At 38.7% G+C, this 22,663-nt stretch overlaps 1 protein-coding gene across 1 annotated transcript in view; it reads left to right on the top strand.

Annotated features, from left to right (window-relative positions):
* The window catches only part of HELZ (helicase with zinc finger), a 164,269-nt gene that overhangs the window by 130,887 nt on the left and 10,719 nt on the right, over positions 1-22,663 (top strand). Inside the window, exons 30-32 of the mRNA XM_081805952.1 lie at positions 2,921-3,494; positions 3,914-4,157; positions 5,195-5,711. Of these exons, the coding sequence (XP_081662078.1) occupies positions 2,921-3,494; positions 3,914-4,157; positions 5,195-5,711 (1,335 nt within the window). The remainder of the gene's footprint in view (positions 1-2,920; positions 3,495-3,913; positions 4,158-5,194; positions 5,712-22,663) is intronic.

Genomic DNA, 22,663 nt, shown 5'->3' with positions numbered 1-22,663 from the left:
TCAGTATTAAGAGGAAAGTGATGGAGGATAATCTGATTCTGGTAATAATTTAATTCTCAGGCTCCTTCAGACATTACAGTCCTCTATGCTGCTTAGCCCATTATTGTAGTATCATAGAGTAGCACAGTCTTCCTTCTTTCCTTCCTTCCTTTCTTCCTTCCTTTACTTATTTATTAAAGATTTTGTTCATTAGAGAGAGAGAGAGCACGCACAGGGGGAAGAGCAGAGGGAGAGGGACAATCAGACTCTGTGCTGAGTACAAAGCCCGACGTGGGGCTTGATCCCATGACCCTGAGATTATGGCCTGAGCCGAAACCAAGAGTCACATGCCCAACCAGCTGAGTGATTCAGGCGCCCTGAGTAGCACAGTCTTTTTTAAGATTTATTTATTTATTTATTTGAGAGAGAGAGAGGTGGGGGGAGAGGCAGAGGGAGAGGGACAAGCAGACTCCTGGCTGAGTGGGGAGCCTAAGGAGGGTCTGGCTCCCAGGAACCTGAGATCATGACCAAAATCAAGAGTTGGCCGCTTAACTGACTGAGCCACCCAGGTAGCACAGTCTTGATTAAGTTTCTATGACCGGCCTAGCTTCTTGTCCATGTCAAAGTCAGAAGTGAAGGAGGCAGCTTGTCCATAAACAACCTTGACACGTAATCATTACGATCTCCCTCATATGATCTGAGTATGCTTTTTCAACAGCATCTTATGGAAAGATGTATATCCCAGCTGAATGTAGCATCAGTCATCAAAAAGATGAAGATTTATGGGGGACAATGTTTGTTTATAAAGAACCTTAAGTAGGTTCTGAAACTTTGTTTTTAATTTTGTAGATAAAGTTTAATGATTTAATGTATAAAGCTTAAATCTTGGCTCATTGTAAACGGTTAATGAACTCATTATTGAAGACCCTCCATATTTATAATGCCACTGTGGGTAATGGGCTCAGACAGTCAGAGAGCAGGCTTCGCAGCTCCTTGGGAAGACTGGGATGAAATTGTCATTCTTTTTTTTAAAGATTTTATTTATTTGTTTGACAGAGCACAAGCAGGGGGAGCTGCAGGCAGAGGGAGAGGGAGAAGCTGACTCCCCGCTGAGCAGGGAGCCCGATGCGGGGCTCGATCCCAGGACCCTGGGATCACGACCTGAGCTGAAGGCAGACGCTTAACTGACTGAGCCACCCAGGCGCCCCTGAAATTGTCATTCTTCTCATTTCATCTTCTAGGCAGTTTCTATACACCCAGTGATCTTAAGGACCTTATTGGCCCAATTCAGTGGCAAGTCCATGTGAACTTAGTGATGAGAGATGAAAATGCGCCGGAGGCATGATGGGCACGTCGCTGCCGTTGTGATAGCTTGGTTGCCAGGAGTACCTCAGCTGCAGTTCAGGAGCAAGCTGCTTGTTCTGGGTTCTGGAGAGTGGTCAGTTCTATGTTTAGCTTGAGAGCCTTTGGTGAGGCAAGTACTCTAAGTCCTCAGTGACTATTTCCACATTGAAACTTATAGGGAGATTGATATACCACAGCAGCTCATTGAGTGTTTTGACAGAGATGGGAAAGAAAAATTGCTTCTTTCCACGTTATATTTCTGTTTTCACACTGTCACCACTTACGATCAAATTTGGATTTCAGAAGGATGACAGCACTCTCTAGCTTACAAATCTTTGGTAGCTTAGCACAGTTTACATACAGGATTAAAAATGTTTATTCTCAGTATTTAATCATTCAGGGTCTTGTGTAATTGGGCTCTTGCAGTTTTATCTGATGTCAGGAAGGGGAAAACTAACACCTAAACCAGTGACGTTGTAGCTGTGTGTACACAAAGCTTCTCATGCTCCTCAAATCTGCCATATTTTTCTCCTTCCCCCCCCTTGGTTAAGCTCTTACCTTTTCCTGGAATGTCTTTCCCACACTGGTAAATTTCAGCTGCCTGTGCAAGATTCAGTTCAAACGCCATAGCCTCTGTGAAGCCATCTCTTATTGTCTCAGGCACTAGGCTCTCCTATCACTTCCTTTTGTTAACACCTCTAATTTTGTGTTTACTTGTTGGTACCCTCTTCTGGCCTCCAAGCCTGGGCTTTGCCAGCTTTTCCTGCGAGAGGCCAGATAGTACATCTTCAGGCTTTGTGGCCACATGGTTTCCAAGCAGTCACTGGGTTCTGCCACTGCTGTGAGAAAGAGGCCATAGACAGTGTGTCAGTGAACGGGGGTGGCTGTGTTCTAAGTAAAACTTTAACTGCAAAAATTCGGTGGGCTGGAAATGGACTGAGGATCATGGTTTCAGCCCTCGCTATAAGCTCTTGAGGGTACGGACTGAGCCTTTGTACTGCCTTTTTAAGTCTCCAGCACGAGGTGCAGTGCCCTTGGTAGGCTCTCAGGAAACGTTTGTTGAAAGAATAAAAGTCAATACCTAATGGCAAGAATTGACAACCAAATTGGTTATACAAAGGTGATAAAGTACTTATTTGTTTGTTCACTTCAAAGTTGTTTAAATTGAGACAAGTATTTTTAAAATGAATATAGATATATTTGAAGAAAGAGATGTGTAAAAACAATAAAATTGGAAGGAAAGGACACATTTTAATGATTTATATCAGAAGGAAATAAATAGTTATCTTTCCAAGGAAGAAAGTGTGAAATTAAAAATAATGTTTTTAAAGGAATTAAAGTGGGTATGTTAATAAGAGGGCACTATCTCTTCTTAGGACTCAAGTTTAATATGCTTTTTTCTGTTTCCTCTTTTCTAATTTAAAACATATTTATTCCCTCCTTTGATTGTCAGAAAGTGATTGACTGGGCACCTAGCACTCAGCTGTGACTGATAAGAATCTATCCTATCTTGTAGATGTGCTAGGGGTGGGAAAAGGTGGAGAGCCACAGGACCCAGATCTTCCATAGTTAAGAAAGACTTCTTATTTTTTTCTAGATTGATTTGGAATCAAATCCACAGAACAGAAGTCCTGAGTCGCGTCCTGGTGTTGTTTATCCCAATACCAAATTTCATCGCAAAGATAATCTCAACCCGAGACACATAAATCTTCCTCTCCCTTCTCCCCATGCACAGTATGCAATCCCCAGTCGTCATTTTCATCCCCTTCCCCAGCTACCCAGACCACCGTTTCCAATTCCGCAACAGCACGCTGCCTTGCTAAATCAGCAGCAGAGTAATTTGCCTGAACAACCAAATCAGATGCCACCCCAACCAAATCAGGTAGTCCCGCCACAGAATCCGTTGAACCAGCTGACTCAGCAGCCACCTCCTCAACTTTCTCCTGCCTATCAGGCAGGACCCAACAGCGCTTTCTTTAATAGTGCGGTTTCTCACCGACCACAGTCCCCTCCTGCAGAGGCTGTGATTCCTGAGCAGCATCCCCCTCCCATGCTGCAAGAAGGCCACAGTCCTCTGCGAGCCATCGCACAGCCCGGCCCCCTCCTTCCTTCACATCTGAATAACTTCACTGATGAGAACCCCCCAGGATTGCCTATAGGGGAGGCTTTAGGTAAGTTCTCCTGTCACTGCTGGATGTGACAAATTCAGAGATTATTTCCTTAAATTGACATGTACTGTGCAATATTAATTTGGGTCAAGATTGATTCATTTCTTCAAATAATGACAGCAAAGATCAGTTGCTTAGTGTAACAGTCAGAATCTTGTTCCAAATGCCAAGTGATATCAAGCATCCAGGTCATGCCAGTTTACATGATTATGTAGGTAAGGAAGAATCACCATCATCTTTATCATGACTTTAGTTACTGGCAAATTTAGAAAATATTGCTTTCTCCGAAACCCAAACTGTAGGCATTTCTTTGTCTCTGTGAAGAAAGTCTGGTTACAAAAACCCTTGAGTAACTTGAAACCCCAAATTAACCTGAAACCCCAAATGCATGAAAATTTAAACTCTTCCCAAATATTTTGCAGATCGTATGCACGGGGGTGTAGCTCTAGAAACACTAAGGCAGCAGCAGCAAGTGCGGTTACAGCAGTGGAACGAGCATCACGCCTATCTCAGTCAGGGCAGTATTCCGTACCCACACCACCACCATCCTCATCCTCACCTCCAGCATCTTCCTCAGCCGCCCGTGGGGTTACATCAGCCGCCAGTGAGAACAGACTGGAAGCTCCCCAGCAGTGCCGAAGATGAAGCAGAAACAACAGACTCAAGGTATTTCTACAGAGTAAAAATAGCCTTTGAAATATGACCCACACCCCCTCCCCACACCCACTGTTTTCTTTCTTGGATGTCGACCTTTAAGCCTCAAGTTGGAATATTGTCCCAAAGAAATTGGATGCTGGCCTTCTAGGCACATGCTACACAGTTCTTTTGATGGACTCTAAAATACAGAGAATCCATTTAGAAGTAACTGGTGCAAATCTGGGCATGGACAATCTGTTGTGGATTGAATATTAATGTGGCCCCTCGCTTTGTGGCTCTCCTGAAAAAGAAGTGTACCATCACTGTGAGCATTTTTTTCATACTCAGTAGTAATACAAGAAATGAATGGACACAGAAGTAAATTAGTGATTAAAAGTTAAAAATTAGAAATTTATCATCAGTTTTTTTTCCAACCTGCACAGAATTCTGTCTTCTTTTAACTACAAATGTTTGAGTGTTCAGTCCTTATTCTAAACTTGTTTTTATGGCCAGTGTCATGTGAATGCAATGAAGTGTTTCCTAATCCCCCTGAACAAGACCTACCATGATGGTGACTTTTTATAACAGCCACTTATCAGAGACATATCTCTATATGTCAAGGACAGTTTTTAATGCCAAGGGAAAAGAAAGAAATCAGGTACTTGGGCATATTTAGTGTCTTCAACTCAGCATGTATTGAGTGTTGATGCTCACTTTTTTTTCTGAAAGATTTTTAAAATTTATTTGAAAGAGAGAGAGCCCACATGTGCAAGCAGGGGGAGAAGCAGGAGAGGGACAAGCAGACTCGATGCTGAGCGCTGAGCCCAACGTGGGGCTCGATCTCTCGACCCTGAGATCCTAGCCAGAACCTAGAGTCTGATGCCTAACCAAATGAGCCACCGAGGCGCCCCTTAATGCTCACTTTTGAGATTAATTAATGTTAGTTTTAATGAAGTATTCTGATTTTGTCCGTAAAAGTTAACACTTGTAGTTGACTAAAGCTCTCCTTGATGTGACGGAGCTTTTCTTTTGTTTTCTTTTCCTCATATTTCATCGTCTTTATGTAGGTTTCAAGACTTAATCAGAGAACTATCTAATCGTGATCAAAGTGAAACACGGGAACTAGCTGAAATGCCACCACCTCAATCAAGACTTTTGCAATATAGACAAATTCAGACTAGGAGCCCACCAGCAGTCCCATCTCCCCCATCCAGCACAGACCACAGTAGCCACTTTTCTAACTTTAATGACAACAGCAGAGACATTGAAGTAGCCAACAACCCAGCATTTCCACAGCGCCTACCGCCCCAGATATTCAGCTCGCCTTTTTCGTTGCCATCTGAACACCTTGCCCCTCCTCCCTTGAAATACCTGGCACCTGATGGAGCATGGACTTTTGCTAACTTACAACAGAATCACCTAATGGGGCCGGGTTTTCCCTATGGCCTACCTCCATTGCCTCACAGGCCACCGCAGAACCCTTTTGTACAAATACAGAATCATCAACATGCTATTGGTCAAGAGCCATTTCACCCATTGTCATCTCGAACAGTATCTTCTTCTTCGCTCCCTAGCTTAGAAGAGGTAAATGTCTTTCTTTTCATTTTTTTCCTTTTGGGATTAAATTTTTGTGAAAAGTAGTAGTATTTATTGATTTGATGAGAACAATGGACAGATCTTACTGAATTTAATAGTCTTTTAAAGATAATCTTTTCTTGGAATTTATTTTAATTTCCCCTCTTATTGTGGTATTTCAGGCTTTGTAGAATGGTCATTATTGTTGAAACATGTCCCTTAGAGTCTTTTATTGCTGTTTTAGAACATTTAACATCTGACTGATCTGAGGAGGCTCTCCTTCAAGCAGCTTTTTGTTCTGTCTAATCCGGGCAAATGGTTTCTAGTGATTTGTCTTTTTACTTAAGTTACATTTGTCAGTTATAAATGTGTTAATTAAGCTTTCCGTAGATGTTGGCTTTCTCAGCCAGTGGTGAATTCCTAGTGCCGTGCTTTCTTAGCCTGGGGCTGTTGATACGCAGCAGTACTGATTCCTGAGTGTCAGAATGGGCAGTGTACTTAATGTGGAATTGACTCTGCTCAACTGGGCATTTTAAGGTAAATTTTAAGGTGGATTTTTATCTTAAAATACTTAGGTATTTCTAAAGAGCATCTCTATGGATCTTCGCTGAAATGAAAATCTTAGTAATTCCAAGTTATAAAACTTCCAAAATGGTACCATTGGTGTAGACTATAAACATGTTGTCTAGCTGGTCCCCTTAAGTTTGCAGTGGTTAAAGATGATTATGTAGAAAGTTGGTTGTGGTCATTATCAATCTCAGATGTCTTCTTATTAAAACAGGATAAACATTTACAATTTGATACATGAAAGATACCTTTTTGACATTAGCTTCATTTTGGCAGTTCCTCGTTGATTTCTAAAGGCTTTAAAAATAATTCTCGTGTTTTGCAGTGCTGATTAAAAAGTCAAGTTTCATAGGGATGGTTCTATATCTTATTTGTAGAGTTTTGGAGGTAATTTGTTCAGGTTGTTCCAGTAGACATTGTTTGGCTCATCTCGTTTAATAACTGTCATGAAAACAACTTAATTGTCATCTGGGGCTCCTAATATAAATTGTAAGCATAAGATGAATTGGTATCTGTATATATGTATTGTGGGGATCTAGAAATTTAGAACCATACTTTTAAAGATTTGACACTTATCTGACATTATTTCAAGTTATAATGAAGGGCTTAACAGCTAAGCAGTAATATAATTTTCAGTTAAGTGATGTTTTCTATATTTACCTATGTATTTATTTCTGATAAAATTCATGTAACAAAAACTTCACCACTTCCACCATTTTAAAGTACTGTTTAGTGGATTTTAATTTATATAAAATATCGTGTAGCCGTTGCCGCTCTCTAATTCCAGAGTGTGTTGTCGCCCTGAGAGAAACCCCATGACTGTTAAGTAGTTGCTCCCTAATCCTCCCTGCCTCCAGTCCCTAGCAACTAATAATCTACTTTTCTGTCTCTATGGAGACATTTCATATAACAGGAATCATACAAAATGTGGCCTTTTGAGTCTGGCTTCTTTAGCAATATTTTTGAAGCTCGTGCACTTTGTAGCACATGTCAGTACTTCGTTCCTTTTTATGGCTGAGTAATATTCCACTGTATGGATATACCACAATTTGTTTATCTCTTCCTCGATTGATGGGTATTTGAGTTGTTTCCGTTATTTTGCTCTTATGAATACTGCTGAACAAGTTTTTGTGTGAAAGCATATTTTTTGTTCTCTTGTTTAATTATGTACCTGGAATTCCTGGGTCATCTGGTAACTCTATGTTTGACTTTTTGAAGAGCTGCCAAGCTGTTTGCCACAGTGCCTTGCACCATTTTACAATAGTGATGTGTGAGGGTTCCATTATCTCCCTTTTTTTTTTTTTTAATGATAGTCATTTAGTGGGCGTATAGTGGTATCTCTTTGTGGTTTTGATATGCATTTCTCTAATGACTGAAGATGTTGAGCATCGCTTCATGTGGTTATCGGCCATTTGTGTATCTTCTTTGGAGGAATGTCCATTCAAATCCTTTGCCCATTTGAAAAAATGGTTGGTTGCCTTTTTGTTGTGGAGCTGTAAGAGGTTTTAAATACAGTCTGGGTACTAGATTGTTATCACACATACGATTTGCTGTATTTTCTCCTTCGGTGGGTTGTCTTTTCACCTTCTTAATAGTATCCATTGATGCACAAAAGTTTTTAATTTGGAAAAAGTCCCAATTTATCTGTTTTTTGTCATTGTTGCTGTTCTTGTTACTGTGCTTTTGATGTCATACCTGAAAAACTGTTGCTTAATCCAAATTCTTGGAGATGTATGTCTACCTTCCTCAGTTTCATAGTTTTAGTTTTTACATTGAGTTCTTTGATCCATATTGAGTTAATTTTTGTGTATTATATGAGGTGGTGTCAAATTCATTATTTTGCATGTTGATTATCTAGTTTTCTCAGCACCAGTTGTTGAAAAGAATTCTTTGTCCATTGAATGGTCTTGGCAACCTTGTCAAAAATCAATTGACCATAGATGTATGGGATTACTTGTAGGCTTTCAGTTCTCTTCATTATTGTCTATGTCCTCATGCTCTACCACACTGTCTTGTATACTCTATCTTTGTAGTGAGTTTTGTATTTGGAAGTATGAGTTTTGTACTTTGTTCTTTTTCAAGATTGTTTTGGCTATTCTGGGTCCCTTGAATTTCCACATGAAATTAGGATCAGTTTGTCAATTTCTGCAAAACAAACAAACAAACAAAACATCTGGGATTTTAAAAGAGATTGCTTTAAATCTAGATTAAGTTGAGCACTATTGTCATCTTAACAATATTAAGCCTTCTGGTACTTGAACGTGGGATATCTTTACATTTATTTAGGTCCTTTAAAATTTTTCTTTAACAGCATTTTGTAATTTTCCAAGTATAAGTCTCACACTTCCTTTGTTAAATCTATCCTGAAGTATTTTATTCTTTTTCCTGCTGTTGTAGACAGAATTGTTTTCTTAATTTCATTTTTGGATTGTTCATTACTAGTGTGTAGAAATACAGTTATATATTATATATCTGCAAATTTGCTGAACTGTTAATTAGCTCTAATAGATTTTTTTGTGGATACCTTGGGATTTTTTTTATATAAAATGTCACCTGCAAATATATCTTTCTTCTTCCTTTCTAATCTGACTGCGTTTTATTTCTTTTTCTTGCCTAATTGCCCTGGCCAGAACTCTAGTATAATGTTTAAGGCACTTACTTGGTAAATTAGAGAAAAGCAAGTGTATCCAGGGTGAGTTTTTCAAATTTCCTTGTGTTTTTGATTTCTGATTTCATTCTATTGTGGTTGGAGAATATACTTTGTATAATTTTAATCTATTAAAATTTATTGAGACTTGTTTTGTGGCCCAACATATGGTCTTTTCTGGAGAATGTTTCAGGTGCACTGGAGAAGCATGAGTATTTTGTTCTTGTTGGCTGGAGTGTTCTATAGTTATGTTAGGTCTATTTGGTTTATATTGTTCAAATTTCCTGTTTCCTTTGAATCTCTGTCTAGGTTTTATATCTATTACTAAAGGTAGGGTATTGAAATCTCTCAACTATTAATGTTGAATCTTCTGTTTCTACCTTTCAGTTCTGTCAGTTTATGCTTCATGTATATTGGGGCTCTGTCGTTAGGTTTATATATACTTTTTTGGTTTTTTTTAAAGATTTTATTTATTCATTTGAGACACAGAGATACAGAGAGAGAGAGAGAGAGAGAGAGAGAAAGCATGAGCAGAGAGAGAGGCAGAGGGAGAAGCAGGCTCCTCGCTGAGCCAGGAGCCCGATGTGGGGCTCGATCCCAGGACCCTGGGATCATGACCTGAGCCGAAGGCAGACGCTTAACCATCTGAGCCACTCAGGTGCCCCTAGGTTTATATATACTTGTTACATCTTCTTGATGGATTGACGATTTTATCATTATATGGTGTCCTTTCTCTCTTATAACAATTTCATTTCAAGTAGGTTTTTTCTGATGTTTGTGTAGCCACCACGACTCTCTTTTTGTCTCAGTTTGCATGCAATTTCTTTTCTCATTCTTTCGCTTTTTGATTTTATCATTTGTTTAGTGACTTTTCTGATCTAATTAAAAAATAATTTTAAATTAAAAATTCTGAAACAATTTTTTAAAGTCTGTGGTTGTCCTGTGTCCTGTGTCCTCTGAAGTCTTCATGCTGTTAGCTTAATGGTCAACTAACCATGGCACAGAGATTTCCTTAAATGCCCAGGACTGAAAACATGGCCCAGTTTTTGCAGAGGCGTCGGAATGTGTGTTTGGGTGCACCTTCCATGCTCAGCCAGGCAGCTTACGTCTTTGCCTTAGCCCTAACTTCCTGCTTCTGCAGAGCCTCCAGATCAGCCAGAGGTAGGAACTTTTCAGGTCTTTTCTGAACATGTGCCCAGCATGTATGTGGTCTTTTAGATTCCCAGGAATGTGTCAGAGCTCTTCAGAGCCCTTATTCCCTAAAGCCTTTCCTCCTAAGCTTTTGGTTAGTCTGCTGTTTGGTCCAACTCTTATCCATTGCTTCAGGCAGCAGTGACTAAAACCTTTGCCTATAAGTGTTTTTGATACGGCCCTGTTAGCACTGGTTGAGTTCTCAGACAAGATATTTTGAGCCAGTCTTCCAGGGACCACCAGACGGGTCACAACAAGTAATTACAGGTCTTTGCGAATGAGACCTGCTCTGCTCCCTCTGGTCCTGGTGCTGGAAACGCAAGGCCTTACTTATATTCAAGGCCACCATTGAGCTGGAGAGCAGGGGGTTGGGACTAGAGTAAGTTAAAATACTACAGAGCTCACTATTCTTACTGAATTTTCCATTTTTTTCTTGATGAAATGCTCCCTTGGTTGCTGCAAACTTTAATTTATCGAATTTAAGAAAGTTGATGGTGACAGTTTTGCCAATTTTTTCATTGCTTTTATGGAGCGATGGACTTTGGAGTTACTTACCTCTGCCAATTATACTGATATCTCTTGTGATTTTTTTTAAAAAAGATTTTTATTTATTTATGAGTGAGAGAGAGTGTGCACACACAGGCATTGGGGAGGGGCAGAGGGAGAGGGGGAAGCAGACTCCCTACTGAGCAGGGAGCCCGAGACGCAGGGCTCGATCCCAGGACCCTGAGATCATGACCTGAGCCAAAGGCAGACACTTAACTGACGGAGCCACCCAGGTGTCCCTCTTGTGATGTTTGTTCTTTAACCTGCCAGATGAGTTCATAATATGTGGAGGAAACAATGTGCCAAAGGCTTTATAGGGTTCTCTAAAGATTTGTACTTTACTAAATAATACTCAATACTGAATAATGTACGTTATTTAATCTTTGAAATACTTAAATATTACTTAGTTTTGGAATTTAAGTTCTTTGTACCTTCAGGCTCTTAACATTGGCTATTACTGCTTAGCTGTGTGTGAGTAAGTACCTTCAATTGTCACTGGGTCCTTAGAGTGAAATTACTTTTGCAGAAATATTTGGTCATCTTTATTTTGTTGCACAGGATTCTCTAATGATGACTAACTTGGAACACTGAAAAAAATACCTTGACAAGGAAAATACTATTTCTACCACATTGCGGATTTTGACATTTTCAAGTGCAATGGGTTAACTTTTGTGTGTTGTGTGGTACAAAAAGATTTTGCGTGAATCATCTCACAGAATGAATAGTTTGGTGTTTATTTCTAGCCTTTTAAAATAATTTCTTTAACATTAACAATGTAGAAAAATGTCTTATTTCCTTCTGTACTGTGAATTCTTTTATTGCTAGAAACCCTGATAGATTAATCTTATGTGGGATGAAAACATCTAGATGTTAGCTTAACAGTTAACTTTGAACAGAGGTGGTTTTTCATATTCTGTTTCATTAGTATTTTCTTTTGACAAATGAAGTACATGGTCAGCATGGAAAATGTAGCTAGAGATAATTATTTCTAATTTCACTATACAAAGATAGCTACTGTAACATTTGGCTTTTCATAGCATTCATAGAGAACATGTGATTTCATAGCATTCATAAATATCAACATTTGGTTGATTACTTGTTGGGAAAACTTGAAACAATTTTTTCCCTTAATTTCTGTGCTCAGTTTTATCACCTCAACAAGCCTTTTTTTCCACCAGGTCAAGGTGCCTGAATGGGATCTTGATCCTATTCTGTAACATTTTTTGCTACTTTAAATTTTTATTTTTTTTATTTTTTATTTTTTTATTTTTTAAAAGATTTTATTTATTTATTTGACAGAGAGAGACACAGCGAGAGAGGGAACACAAGCAGGGGGAGTGGGAGAGGGAGAAGCAGGCTCCCCGCAGAGCAGGGAGCCCGATGCGGGACTCGATCCCAGGACCCCGGGATCATGACCTGAGCCGAAGGCAGTTGCTTAACCAACTGAGCCACCCAGGCGCCCCAACTACTTTAAATTTTTAGAGTATTCTCATTTAGATGTTTAAGGCTTAAGTCTTTTTTTTTTTTTTTTAAGATTTTATTTATTTATTTGACAGAGAAAGACACAGTGAGAGAGGGAACACAAACAGGGAGTGGGAGAGGGAGAAGCAGACTCCCTGCCGAGCAGGGAGCCGGATGCGGGACTCGATCCCGGGACTCCGGGATCATGACCCGAGCCGAAGGCAGTCGCCTAACCAACTGAGCCACCCAGCGCCCTAAGGCTTAAGTCTTAAATGCAGTGGGTTTTCTTACCTAGCTTGAATGCAACCAAAGCCCTGGCCCTCAGCTGCTGGGATGAGGCTGGGCAACTGTGGTCTGGCAGTGGTGCCAGCACCCTCTCCCACTTCTGGTTCTTTCTGATGATGGGATAAGGAGGGGAACGGAGGGCAAAGGTGCCACCCTTACCTTGGGCCAGGTTACAGACCATTCCTGATTGGAAAAGTAGAGTGATCAGTTGCTCCAATTTGATCTCAAATTTAAGTGTAAGCCTGCGATTATGATTTAATATTTCTCTAAATATTTAGCCAGTTGTCTTCATACTCGTTAAATTACTGCATTCTCTCTAAATAGAATAGTAGCTTTCTTATCAAATGCTAAATTCTTTTATATTAGCACTGTGTCATACTTGGATTTCACCTAACCGCTCTGGGGGTGGGGAGAGATGAAATATAAAGAGAAACAATAAAAGTTAATTCTTGGCTTTGGAGCTTCCAAGGGTTCAGTTCCTAGTAATTTTGGCATGATTCACAATTTTTCAAGGGTAATTTTTTCTGTATGAGATTTTCTGCTTTGTATGACAACTTTATAATTTAACTTCTAAGTAAGACGCTGTTCTTCAGTATACACTCAGATCTGTTTGCAGACTTGTGATTTTTCTCCTCATCTAGCTATATTTATGTTTCTGTACTAGAATTGCATTGTTTTAATTTTTGAGACTTTGTAGTATGCTCATTTGATAGTGTAAAGTTTCTCTTACTGCGTTTTTTTTTCCTTCCAGGGGTGGGCAGAAGAGCAGAGAGTTATTGGTTTTTCTACCATAAGTTTAGAGTCCTTTGTGAACTCTTCCTCCCCCCCCGCCCCATCCCGCACAGTCCCCCACACCCAAAGAAAAACCATTCTTGTGTGTTTTTTTTTTTTTTTAAAGGTTTTATTTATTTGACAGAGTGAGAGCATAAGCTGGGGGAGAGGCAGAGGGAGAGGGAGAGGCAGACTCCCCACTGAGCAGAGAGCCCGATGGAGAACTTGATTCCAGGACCTTGAGATCATGACCTGAGCCGAAGGCAGACGCTTAACCGACTGAACCACCCAGGCGCCTCCTGGGTTTTTTTTTTAATTATTTCAGACGTGTAGCTTAAATTAAGGGAAATTTTGTCTTTACAAATTTCTTAAACCTCTCATTTAGAAATTGGTAATCCTCAGTATTTTAATTTTTCTCCTCTACCTCTTTCTCTCCCTTCCTTTTTTATTTTCTGAATGTTCCTCTGTAAAATTCTATAGCAGCTTCATTACTGGTTAAATTTACATTGATTGTTCCTTGTTTTTTATTATGAATGGAACCTTTTCTTTCCCCCATTATACTTCCCAGTTATTTTACCTTGAGAGACAAATGCTCAGTCTTCTTAAGTGGGCATAGTTTTACCACATTAAAAACTTCCATTTAACATAGAACCTGCAATACTGATACTGGTACAGAACAAATGTTGTCAGGTAGGGTGTGCTTCACCATGAAATAGTCCGATTAAAAGTGCTTATGAGCGGGGCCCTGGGTGGCTCCGTCGTTAGGCATCTGCCTTCGGCTCAGGTCATGGTCCCAGGGTCCTGGGATCGAGCCCCGCATCGGGCTCTCCGCTCGGTGGGAAGCCTGCTTCTCTCTCCCCCCCTCCCCCTGCGTGTGTTCCCTCTCTCACTTTGTCTCTCTCTCTGTCAAGTAAATAAAATCTTTTTTTTTTTTTTTTAAGATTTTATTTATTTATTTGACAGAGAGAGACATAGCGAGAGCAGGAACACGAGCAGGGGGGAGTGGGAGAGGGAGAAGCAGGGGGAGTGGGAGAGGGAGAAGCAGGCTTCCCGCTGAGCAGGGAGCCCGATGCGGGGCTCGATCCCAGGACCCCGGGACCATGACCTGAGCCGAAGGCAGACGCTAACGACTGAGCCACCCAGGCGCCCCTCAAGTAAATAAAATCTTAAAAAAAAAAAATAAAAGTGCTTATGAATAATGCGTGGAAAATTCTTTTTTAAAAGCTTCACTGGAAAAGTCTCAGAATTTGAAACTGCATGCTTTTGTGTTGCAGTGGTGGTATTGTTGTGATGACCTTCCAGTGAGAGTGGATGCTTGTAAGTCACTCATCTTGACCCGCTTTCAGTCAATCAACATCTACCGATGGCATCTTAGAGATGACATATATGTCTCTGTGACGAATCTGCTTTGAAATATCTCCTGTCTTATGTGTTGGTTTTTGAACAAAGACACTTTTGACTCATCTATTAGCTTTTATTTTTTCCTTCAAAGAAATCTGGTTTTGAAGTTAGTTGGTAGTTTTGATTTTAGTGCTGTCTGATTACCCCACACCCCCACATTCCCTTCTCTGGCGCGAAGTCTTGTACAAATGTAGCTTGAAGATTATGTTCTTGGCTGATTGACATATTCTGCCTGTTCTGACTTTAGAAGTGGGTGAGGATAGCTTGTGACTTAGGTTGTGTAACCAGGTGGTAATAGCGCAGTATTCTCAGATGGATCGTTAATGTATGGTATCTGATAAACCATCTGGTGCACATAACAGAGACAGTGATCAGCAGATTAATAAAATAGACCTCTATTCATGCTTAAATTATCAAAGCTAATCATTTAAATGAGATGTTCTATTTTAATGAACGTTTCTGGCACCGTAGTTAATGACACTTGGAATTTTCACTAGAGCATTGAGCTCTTCCTTAGTGATTAGCTTTGATAGTATAATTATAAATAGAGCTCTAATTAACTTAGTTGTGACCTTTCCCCCAGTTATTTATTTATATGTATACTTTTGAGGTTTTAGCATTATATTTTGATGTTTAGAAAGATATATATTAGCACTAGCCTTATTTGAAAATGATGATCATATGTTTAGCAACATAACAGTTTCACAGCTTAGCATAAAGAATATTTATAAACAGAAACGTACATGGAGTTGATACTGAACCTAGAAGTAAGGATCTCTGACAGAGTAAAATGAACCATTAAGCAATAAATAATGAAATTATTTTAGACCCAAGGACTCTAAAATGAAACCGGTGTTGGACATTGATTGGGCTACCGTCTAAAAGTAAAGGAACAATCTGATTGGCAGGAGATAGATGTAGAAGGAAGAGTCTCTTCATGAAAGAAATTGAAAACTGTGCAGAACAACAGGAAACAAAACGTAGTCAAGAAATAAGGAAGAAGGGGAGAAAAGTATGGTTTATATCTTTAATTAGCCCACAGGGCTGAAGTATAGGTGGAAATACAAAGGGCATTCTCTGTTGGAAAAATTTTTTTTTTATTTCTAGAAATTTCCCTCTGGGGGGGAAAAAAATTGAAATTTTAAACTCATTGCCCAGAACGCATTTTATTGTAGTCAGTTAGCATGCTATATAGTTTTTGAATTTAAATAAATAGGCTTGTATGTGGTATCACATTTGAATTATTTTAGCAGATAGAGCAAATTTTTGTTGATTGTTAAAGTTGTTAATGGATTATGTTTGGACATTTTAATAAAGAGTTAAGGGGCGCCTGGGTGACTCAGTCAGTTGTACGTCCAACTCTTGCTCTCAGCTCAGGTCTTGATCTCAGGGTTGTGAGTTCAAGCCCCACGTTGGGCTTCACGCTAGGCGTAGAGCCTACTTAAAAAAAAGTTAAAATATATTCTCATTGAGAAAGACTGATTTATTGACAACTCTTAAAAAATAGAACTTTGAAAGTAGTTGAAGCCTGAAAATCATCTTTCTCACTCCTCCTCCTCTTTAAAGGAGCCTGAGGCACCAAGATGTTCAGGGACTTGCAGCTTAAGCAGTTTTACTACTTAAAGTGGATCTCAGACTCTGGACGCCCAGCCTCCTCTGTTTCACACTGTTCTTCAGCTTTTTATGCCATGAGTAAGGTTTCTTCCTGTAAGATGAGAAGTGATTGCAATTACATGAAGTAGATGTGGGGGTGGGGGATACCAAATTATGTTCCTGGGACCGAAGAATTAAATCTTCAGATGTATAAAGTTTTCCTTTTTGGTGGGGAGGTTGGGAGGAGGGATGGTTCATTTTAGAATTCTTGATTTTTTTTTTTTTTAGAAGTCTTGATTCTTAAAAGCTATCTGGTTCCAGCTGCTAAATGTTTATCCAAATGATTAATTCAGAAAATTAAAAGGAATGTACTTCGCTCCTCAATGTTCTTTTTTTTTTAAGAGAGGGAGAGATGGTGGGGGGAGGGGCAGAGGAAGACAGAATCTTTTTTTTTTTTTTAAGATTTTATTTATTTGAGAGCGAGTGAGCGAGCGGCAGGAGGAGGGAGAGGGACAGGCGGACTGCGCGCTGAGTGCAGAGCCCAACACGGGACTCAATCCCATGACCCTGAGATCATGACCTGAGCTGAAATCCAGAGTTAGATGCTTAACCAACTGAGCCACCCATGCGCCCCCACTTCTCAATGTTCTTTAAATATAAAACAAATACTCTCTGGCATTACCTTGTGTTTTAAAGCTAGGAAATTTATTTAATTATGATAACTATGATTCTTCAGGGAAAATGCAAATAGTTAATAAGTTAAAGGCAAACTTCTGTGTAATATTTATTTCCTACCCAAACTGACCTTTTCTCATTGTAAGAGGCGTGGTCTGTAATGGATAACTTTACTGTTTCATATTCAAGAAGAATAAACAATAACCAGATAGATTCAAGGTAGCTCAAAATGTCACAGCAGTGAATCTGACATTTCTCTCTCAGATGTAATATTGCATTCATTCTAGTATCTCCTCTATTACCTTGTGTTTGGATGTAGCAAAATAAAATTGCTTGGTGGGAAGATACTATTTGCAAATTGTAAGCGCCTGTGAGTTGCTTCAGATGGTATTTTTCTTTATTTAGAACTAAATTGATTCTAATGCACTTTGCTACAAAGTCACATTCATTTCAGTATACTTTTTTTTTAAGAAAAACAGTAACAAAACCCAGAGACAACTGTACCATGGTTTTAGAAATCAAGATAAATTTCGCTTCTATTGTTATGATTGAATCTTAAGAACCTAATGTTGACATTAAAGTTGTTTTTAAAGTTCTGCTTAGATAATGCATTTTATTTTAAAAATAATCCTTTAAAATGATATAAAAGAAATAATGGAGAGTATCATCGTTTTCTGGACAAAAGAATGACGGTGGCTTGGATCATATAGCAGTGGAAATGGTGAGACGTAAATAAAGTCAAGCTCTATTTGTGGTTAAAACCTACAGGAATTCCTGATGGGTTAGATATTATTTAAGATGAAATGAAATAAAATAACCTGTTTCTTATTTCTACTAGCCACATTTCAATTGCTCAGTAGCCACATGTGGCTAGGGGTCACCTTATTGAACAGTGAAGGTACAGAACATCTCCATCATCACAGAAAGGTCTTTCAGACAGCTCTAGAGAAAGACTCAGCCCTTCAGCTCTTTGAAATTGTCTTACATTATATTTTTGATAATGTTCTACCATCTCTTTTCTCTGTTTCTCTCTCTTTCTAAAGCATTTGTTAGACCTCCTGGATTCTCCGTATCTTTTTTGGTCCTGTCATATTTTGGTATCTTTGTATTTTTTCCTACTCTCTGAAAGATTTTTTTTTTATTTTATCTACAAACCCTTCTATTGCATTTTATATTCGAGCCCACAGATGTTTTAATTTCCAGGAGTTCATTATTCTCAAATTTTTCCATTTTCATAACACCTTATTTTTGTTTTTATAAATGTAATGCCTTTTTCGAGGAAACTAGTTGAGGATTTGTTGTTGTCTTATTTTAGAATTTTAGTAAGAATTAATTATAATATTTTAAAAATACTTTTAAAACATCATTGTTACTTTTTTTCCTCTGGGCCTCCCTTTTCCTCTATCTATGACCATCTTTTGTGCTGGAAACTCCCCTTAAATGTCTAGTAACCTTCAATTGTCTATGTCACTAAAGAGCAACTTGGGAGTTTTGTACATGTCTCAGGACTTACTGCCTGGCAGGCTTTTCCCTGGGGATCTTTTAATGCTTGAATTCCTCTGGTTGTTGGGGGGAATGCGGAGTGAGACCAGCTGTTCCCTGAACAGACTTTCATTTAAACCCTCACGTTTATCCCTCCACTTGTCATGGTAGCTGGTGTTTCTGAGGCTTGAGCCTCTGGAATTTTGTAGGGCAGATTGGTTCCCATCTTAGTTTGTGGCTCTCTTTTCACAGACAGTATTCCTCCATTGTCTCTGTATATTCCAGAAATGTGTCCTTTACTAGTGGCTAGTCATTTGGTCTTGACTGTTGTGGATCTTTTATATTCATTTATTATTATTTTAGTGGAGTCTTGGGCCAGTCTCTACCACTAACTGGGAATCATGTCTTTTTAAAAAATACTGTTTTATAATTTGTCAAGTACTTTTCAGTAGATGACATCACATGAACCCATAGACATTATTGTTGCAAACTGTAGTTTATCCATCACATTTTGCCTAGCTTGCTAATACTAATTGTTTTTAATCTAACAGGGATACTCCTCTCTTCCGTCCTTTCTAGTTTCTTTCTTTCTGGGTTGCTTTGTACCTCTCTACGAAACTATAGCACATTTGCTTTAAACATAAGATGATAACCTTATGAAGAGCTAAATTGAAGTAAGTTAGTAGAGCCCAAGAGTGCTTTGTAGTCACAAGTTTCTTCCTCAAATCTTGAGAAAATTAAATAGAAAATATGGTATTCAACTTTCAGCATTTTAATTTTTTTGTTAAATATTTATTGACTGTCAAAGAAACTGAGTTTGTAGTTTAAAAACCTTCCCAAGGTTTTTTTTTTTTTTTTTTAAACTTCCCAAGAAGAAATCTTCAGGCCCGGATAGCTCACTACTGAATTCCTTCAAACATATTAAAAAAGAAATGCCAACAATTTACACAATCTCTTCCAGAGAATGGAAGAGAAGGGAACACTTTTCAGCTTAACTGTATACGGTCAACATTACTTTGATACCAAAACTAGACAAAGACAGTACAAAAAAGGGAAACTGCAGACTGATACTTGTGAACATTAATGCAAATATACTCAACAAAACTTTAGCAAATTGAATTCAGCAATATATAAAAAAGAATAATACACTATGACCATGCCAAGTCTTATTCCTGCTCTGGGCCATGCAGCATGTGGCACCTACTTAACATGCACACCAGTGTGGAGGCCACAGAATGCAAAGCTGGTTTGGTATTTGAAAATAAATCAGTGTAATCCTTCATACTGTCTACAGTGAAAAATCACAAGATTGTGTTGGGAGATATTACCCCCCCAAAAAAAACCCCACAAAGCCACATACATTTGATATAATACAATATCTGTGATGTATAAAAGCTCTTAACAAACTAGAAATAGAAATTCCTCAACCTGTTAAAGAGCACCTATAAAAATCCCACAGCTACCATCATATTTAATGATAGAGACTGAATGCTTTCTCTCTAAGACTTTAGGAACAAGGTAAAATGTCCACTCTAAACACTCCTATTCAACATTGTACTGGAAATCTTAGCCAAAGCAGTATGGCAAGAAAAAGAAATAGAAGACATGGGGATTGGAAAGGAAGCCCTAAAACTTTCCCTATTCAAAGATGACATGATTATCAATGTAGGAAAGCCCAAGGAATCTATCCAGAAAACAAACCAACAAAAATCCTATGACCTAATAGGACTATAGCAAGGTTTCAGGATATAAGATCAACACACACAAATCAATCTCATTTCTATATACTAGCGATGTATAATTGGAAACCAAAATGTACAAGTCAGTACCATTTAAAATAGTTCAGGGGCGCCTGGGTGGCTCAGATGGTTAAGTGTCTGCCTTCGGCTCAGGTCATGATCCCAGGGTCCTGGGATCGAGCCCCACATCGGGCTCCTGGCTCAGCGGGGAGCCTGCTTCTCCCTCTCTGTCTGCCTCTCCCCCTGCTCATGCTCTCTTTCTGTCTGTATCTCTCTGTCTCAAATGAATAAATAAAATCTTAAAAAAAAATAAAAAATAAAAAAAATAAAATAGCTCAGAGAAAAATGAAATAGGTATAAATCTAACAAAAACTGTACAGATCTGATGCTGAAAACTATAGAACTGCTAAAATGTAGTTTATTTGGTATATGAACCATTTTTTTTTTTTTAGTTATCATCAAGATTTCTCTGCCTTTACTCAAATTCCTTTCAGGACAGATTCCAAACTAGCAAATCATATTTTCATGCATTACCTTCATCTTTGTTGTATGAAATAGATGTACCAGTAGACTTTTTAAAAACAATTTCAAGTTTTGGTTCCTTTTCTGACATAAAGGATCAATCATATTTATGATGTGATTTGAAATTGGAATTTCATATTTCTTTTTTTTTTTTTTTTAAGATTTTATTTATTTTTCAACAGAGAGAGAGAGACAGCAAGAGAGGGAACACAAGCAGCGGGAGTGGGAGAGGGAGAAGCAGGCTTCCCGCGGAGCAGGGAGCCCGATGTGGGACTCGATCTCAGGACCCTGGGATCATGACCCAAGCTGAAGGCAGATGCTGAACAACTGAGCTACCCAGGCGCCCTGAATTTCATACTTCATCTGCACATTCATCTTTGTCAATAGCAGCTTAGGAACTATTACAATAAATACGTTGCACACTACTTCCACAGTTCCTGCTATGCATGTCAACTGTGATTTTTTTTTTTTTTTTGGATTTCAGTTGAATGACACAAATGATAAACATTTTCTAAAAAGCTTAATTGAATATTGTCTCCTTTCATATCAGCTTTCTGTCGCTTTCTGATTTTTAGTTTTCCTCATTTAAGCTTTGTGGTTTATATATCTATCCATTGTAAAAAGGTATTTGTTTATACTACCAGCATATGTATGCATAGTATGTAATGAAAAAAGGCTTATAAAGCTAATGCCTGAAATTTATATGAGTATATTTAGTGTTCTATATCACCAGGGGATTTGATTATCATAACCTGTTCTTTCTGAGGCCTTAACAGATGTTAGTTTTGTATTTTCATATTCACATGTAAAGATTTTAGAATGTGATTCCCTGCAGATTGTGACTGGGCTTATTACTAAACACTCAGGGCATGGTAATAAAAAGAAACACTTCATTTTGATTCTAGGAGCTGATGATCTTCATAACAAACCTTGATAAAAAAGACACACTGCACAAGCTATTGTTGTTAGTCATTCAGGGATTGCCTAGCCCTAGAGAACATGAAGCAGTTTAGGAGGGTTGGTTATTCTACTGAACACCATAATTTAATGACCTAGACAATGAAATTTCAGATGTGCTGATTAAATTCATAGTTGACAGTTATATTCTAGAAAACCAGAATCAAATTCAGAATGATCTTGATCATTGAAAACATTCTTTTAAAGCAGAGCAAAATTAAAGGTGAATTTCAATATTATACTTAGAGACAGAAGAGCAATAAAAATATATGAAAAAAGAACTAGCCAGATGGAAGTATTATCTCTTGACTTCCTCATCCAGTAACTAAAAGTTTGGAAATGAAGAAATGACCTAGACATTCATCATTTAATAGTGAGAAAATTGCTTTCCTCCTATCCTTTCCTGCCTTTCTGAACAAGGACAAGCAGTCCAGGCCCATTCCCTCCCCTGCTTTATATCCTAGTGGTTCATCTGGGATGACTTTACCCTCACAGTGCTTATACCCACAATTTCTTCTGTTCAGTTGGCCTGAGAATATCGGTTTGTGTTGTTTTATATTCCCAACAAACATCCTGCTATTACTGTGCTAATTCATCTCTCTCTGTCTCTTCTTTGTAATCTAATCTCCATTTCCAGATTTCCAATTATTGCTAACAGCAATGGCAAAAGAAAGATTCCTCGGAATCATAATGATCACAAACTGAATAGTAAATCTATTATTATTGGGGAGGAGGGAGAGGGGTGCAATAAAAAGTCAGTCTCATTCCATCATTTAAGATATACTTGGAATCTTATCTTTATATGTTGTATTAAAACACTTGCATGACAACAAACCCTTCCTATGTGCCAGGAACAGTTCTTAATGCTGTACATGCTGAACTCATTTAATTCTTACCACAGTCCTGAGAGGTAGGTCCTGTGGGTCATGAAGCTGCGTTTACAGACAAAGCTCCCGAGAGGTTGGGTCGGTTGCCCAGGTGATAGTCTGGCTCTAGACTGAGACTGCACACCTAACTGCTACTCATACTGCCTTGCCACCAAAATGGAGGCTGGGTATCGGTCACAGCAGTTAGGCAGGAAGAAATCCGAGAGTATGTGAGAAACGGTAAAAAAATATTTTTTT

The sequence above is a fragment of the Leptonychotes weddellii genome, chromosome 15 (genome assembly GCF_054177405.1).
Source record: "Leptonychotes weddellii isolate Sample4059 chromosome 15, ASM5417740v2, whole genome shotgun sequence".
Classification (NCBI taxonomy): domain Eukaryota; kingdom Metazoa; phylum Chordata; class Mammalia; order Carnivora; family Phocidae; genus Leptonychotes; species Leptonychotes weddellii.
This window is presented reverse-complemented; position numbering and strand designations above follow the sequence as displayed.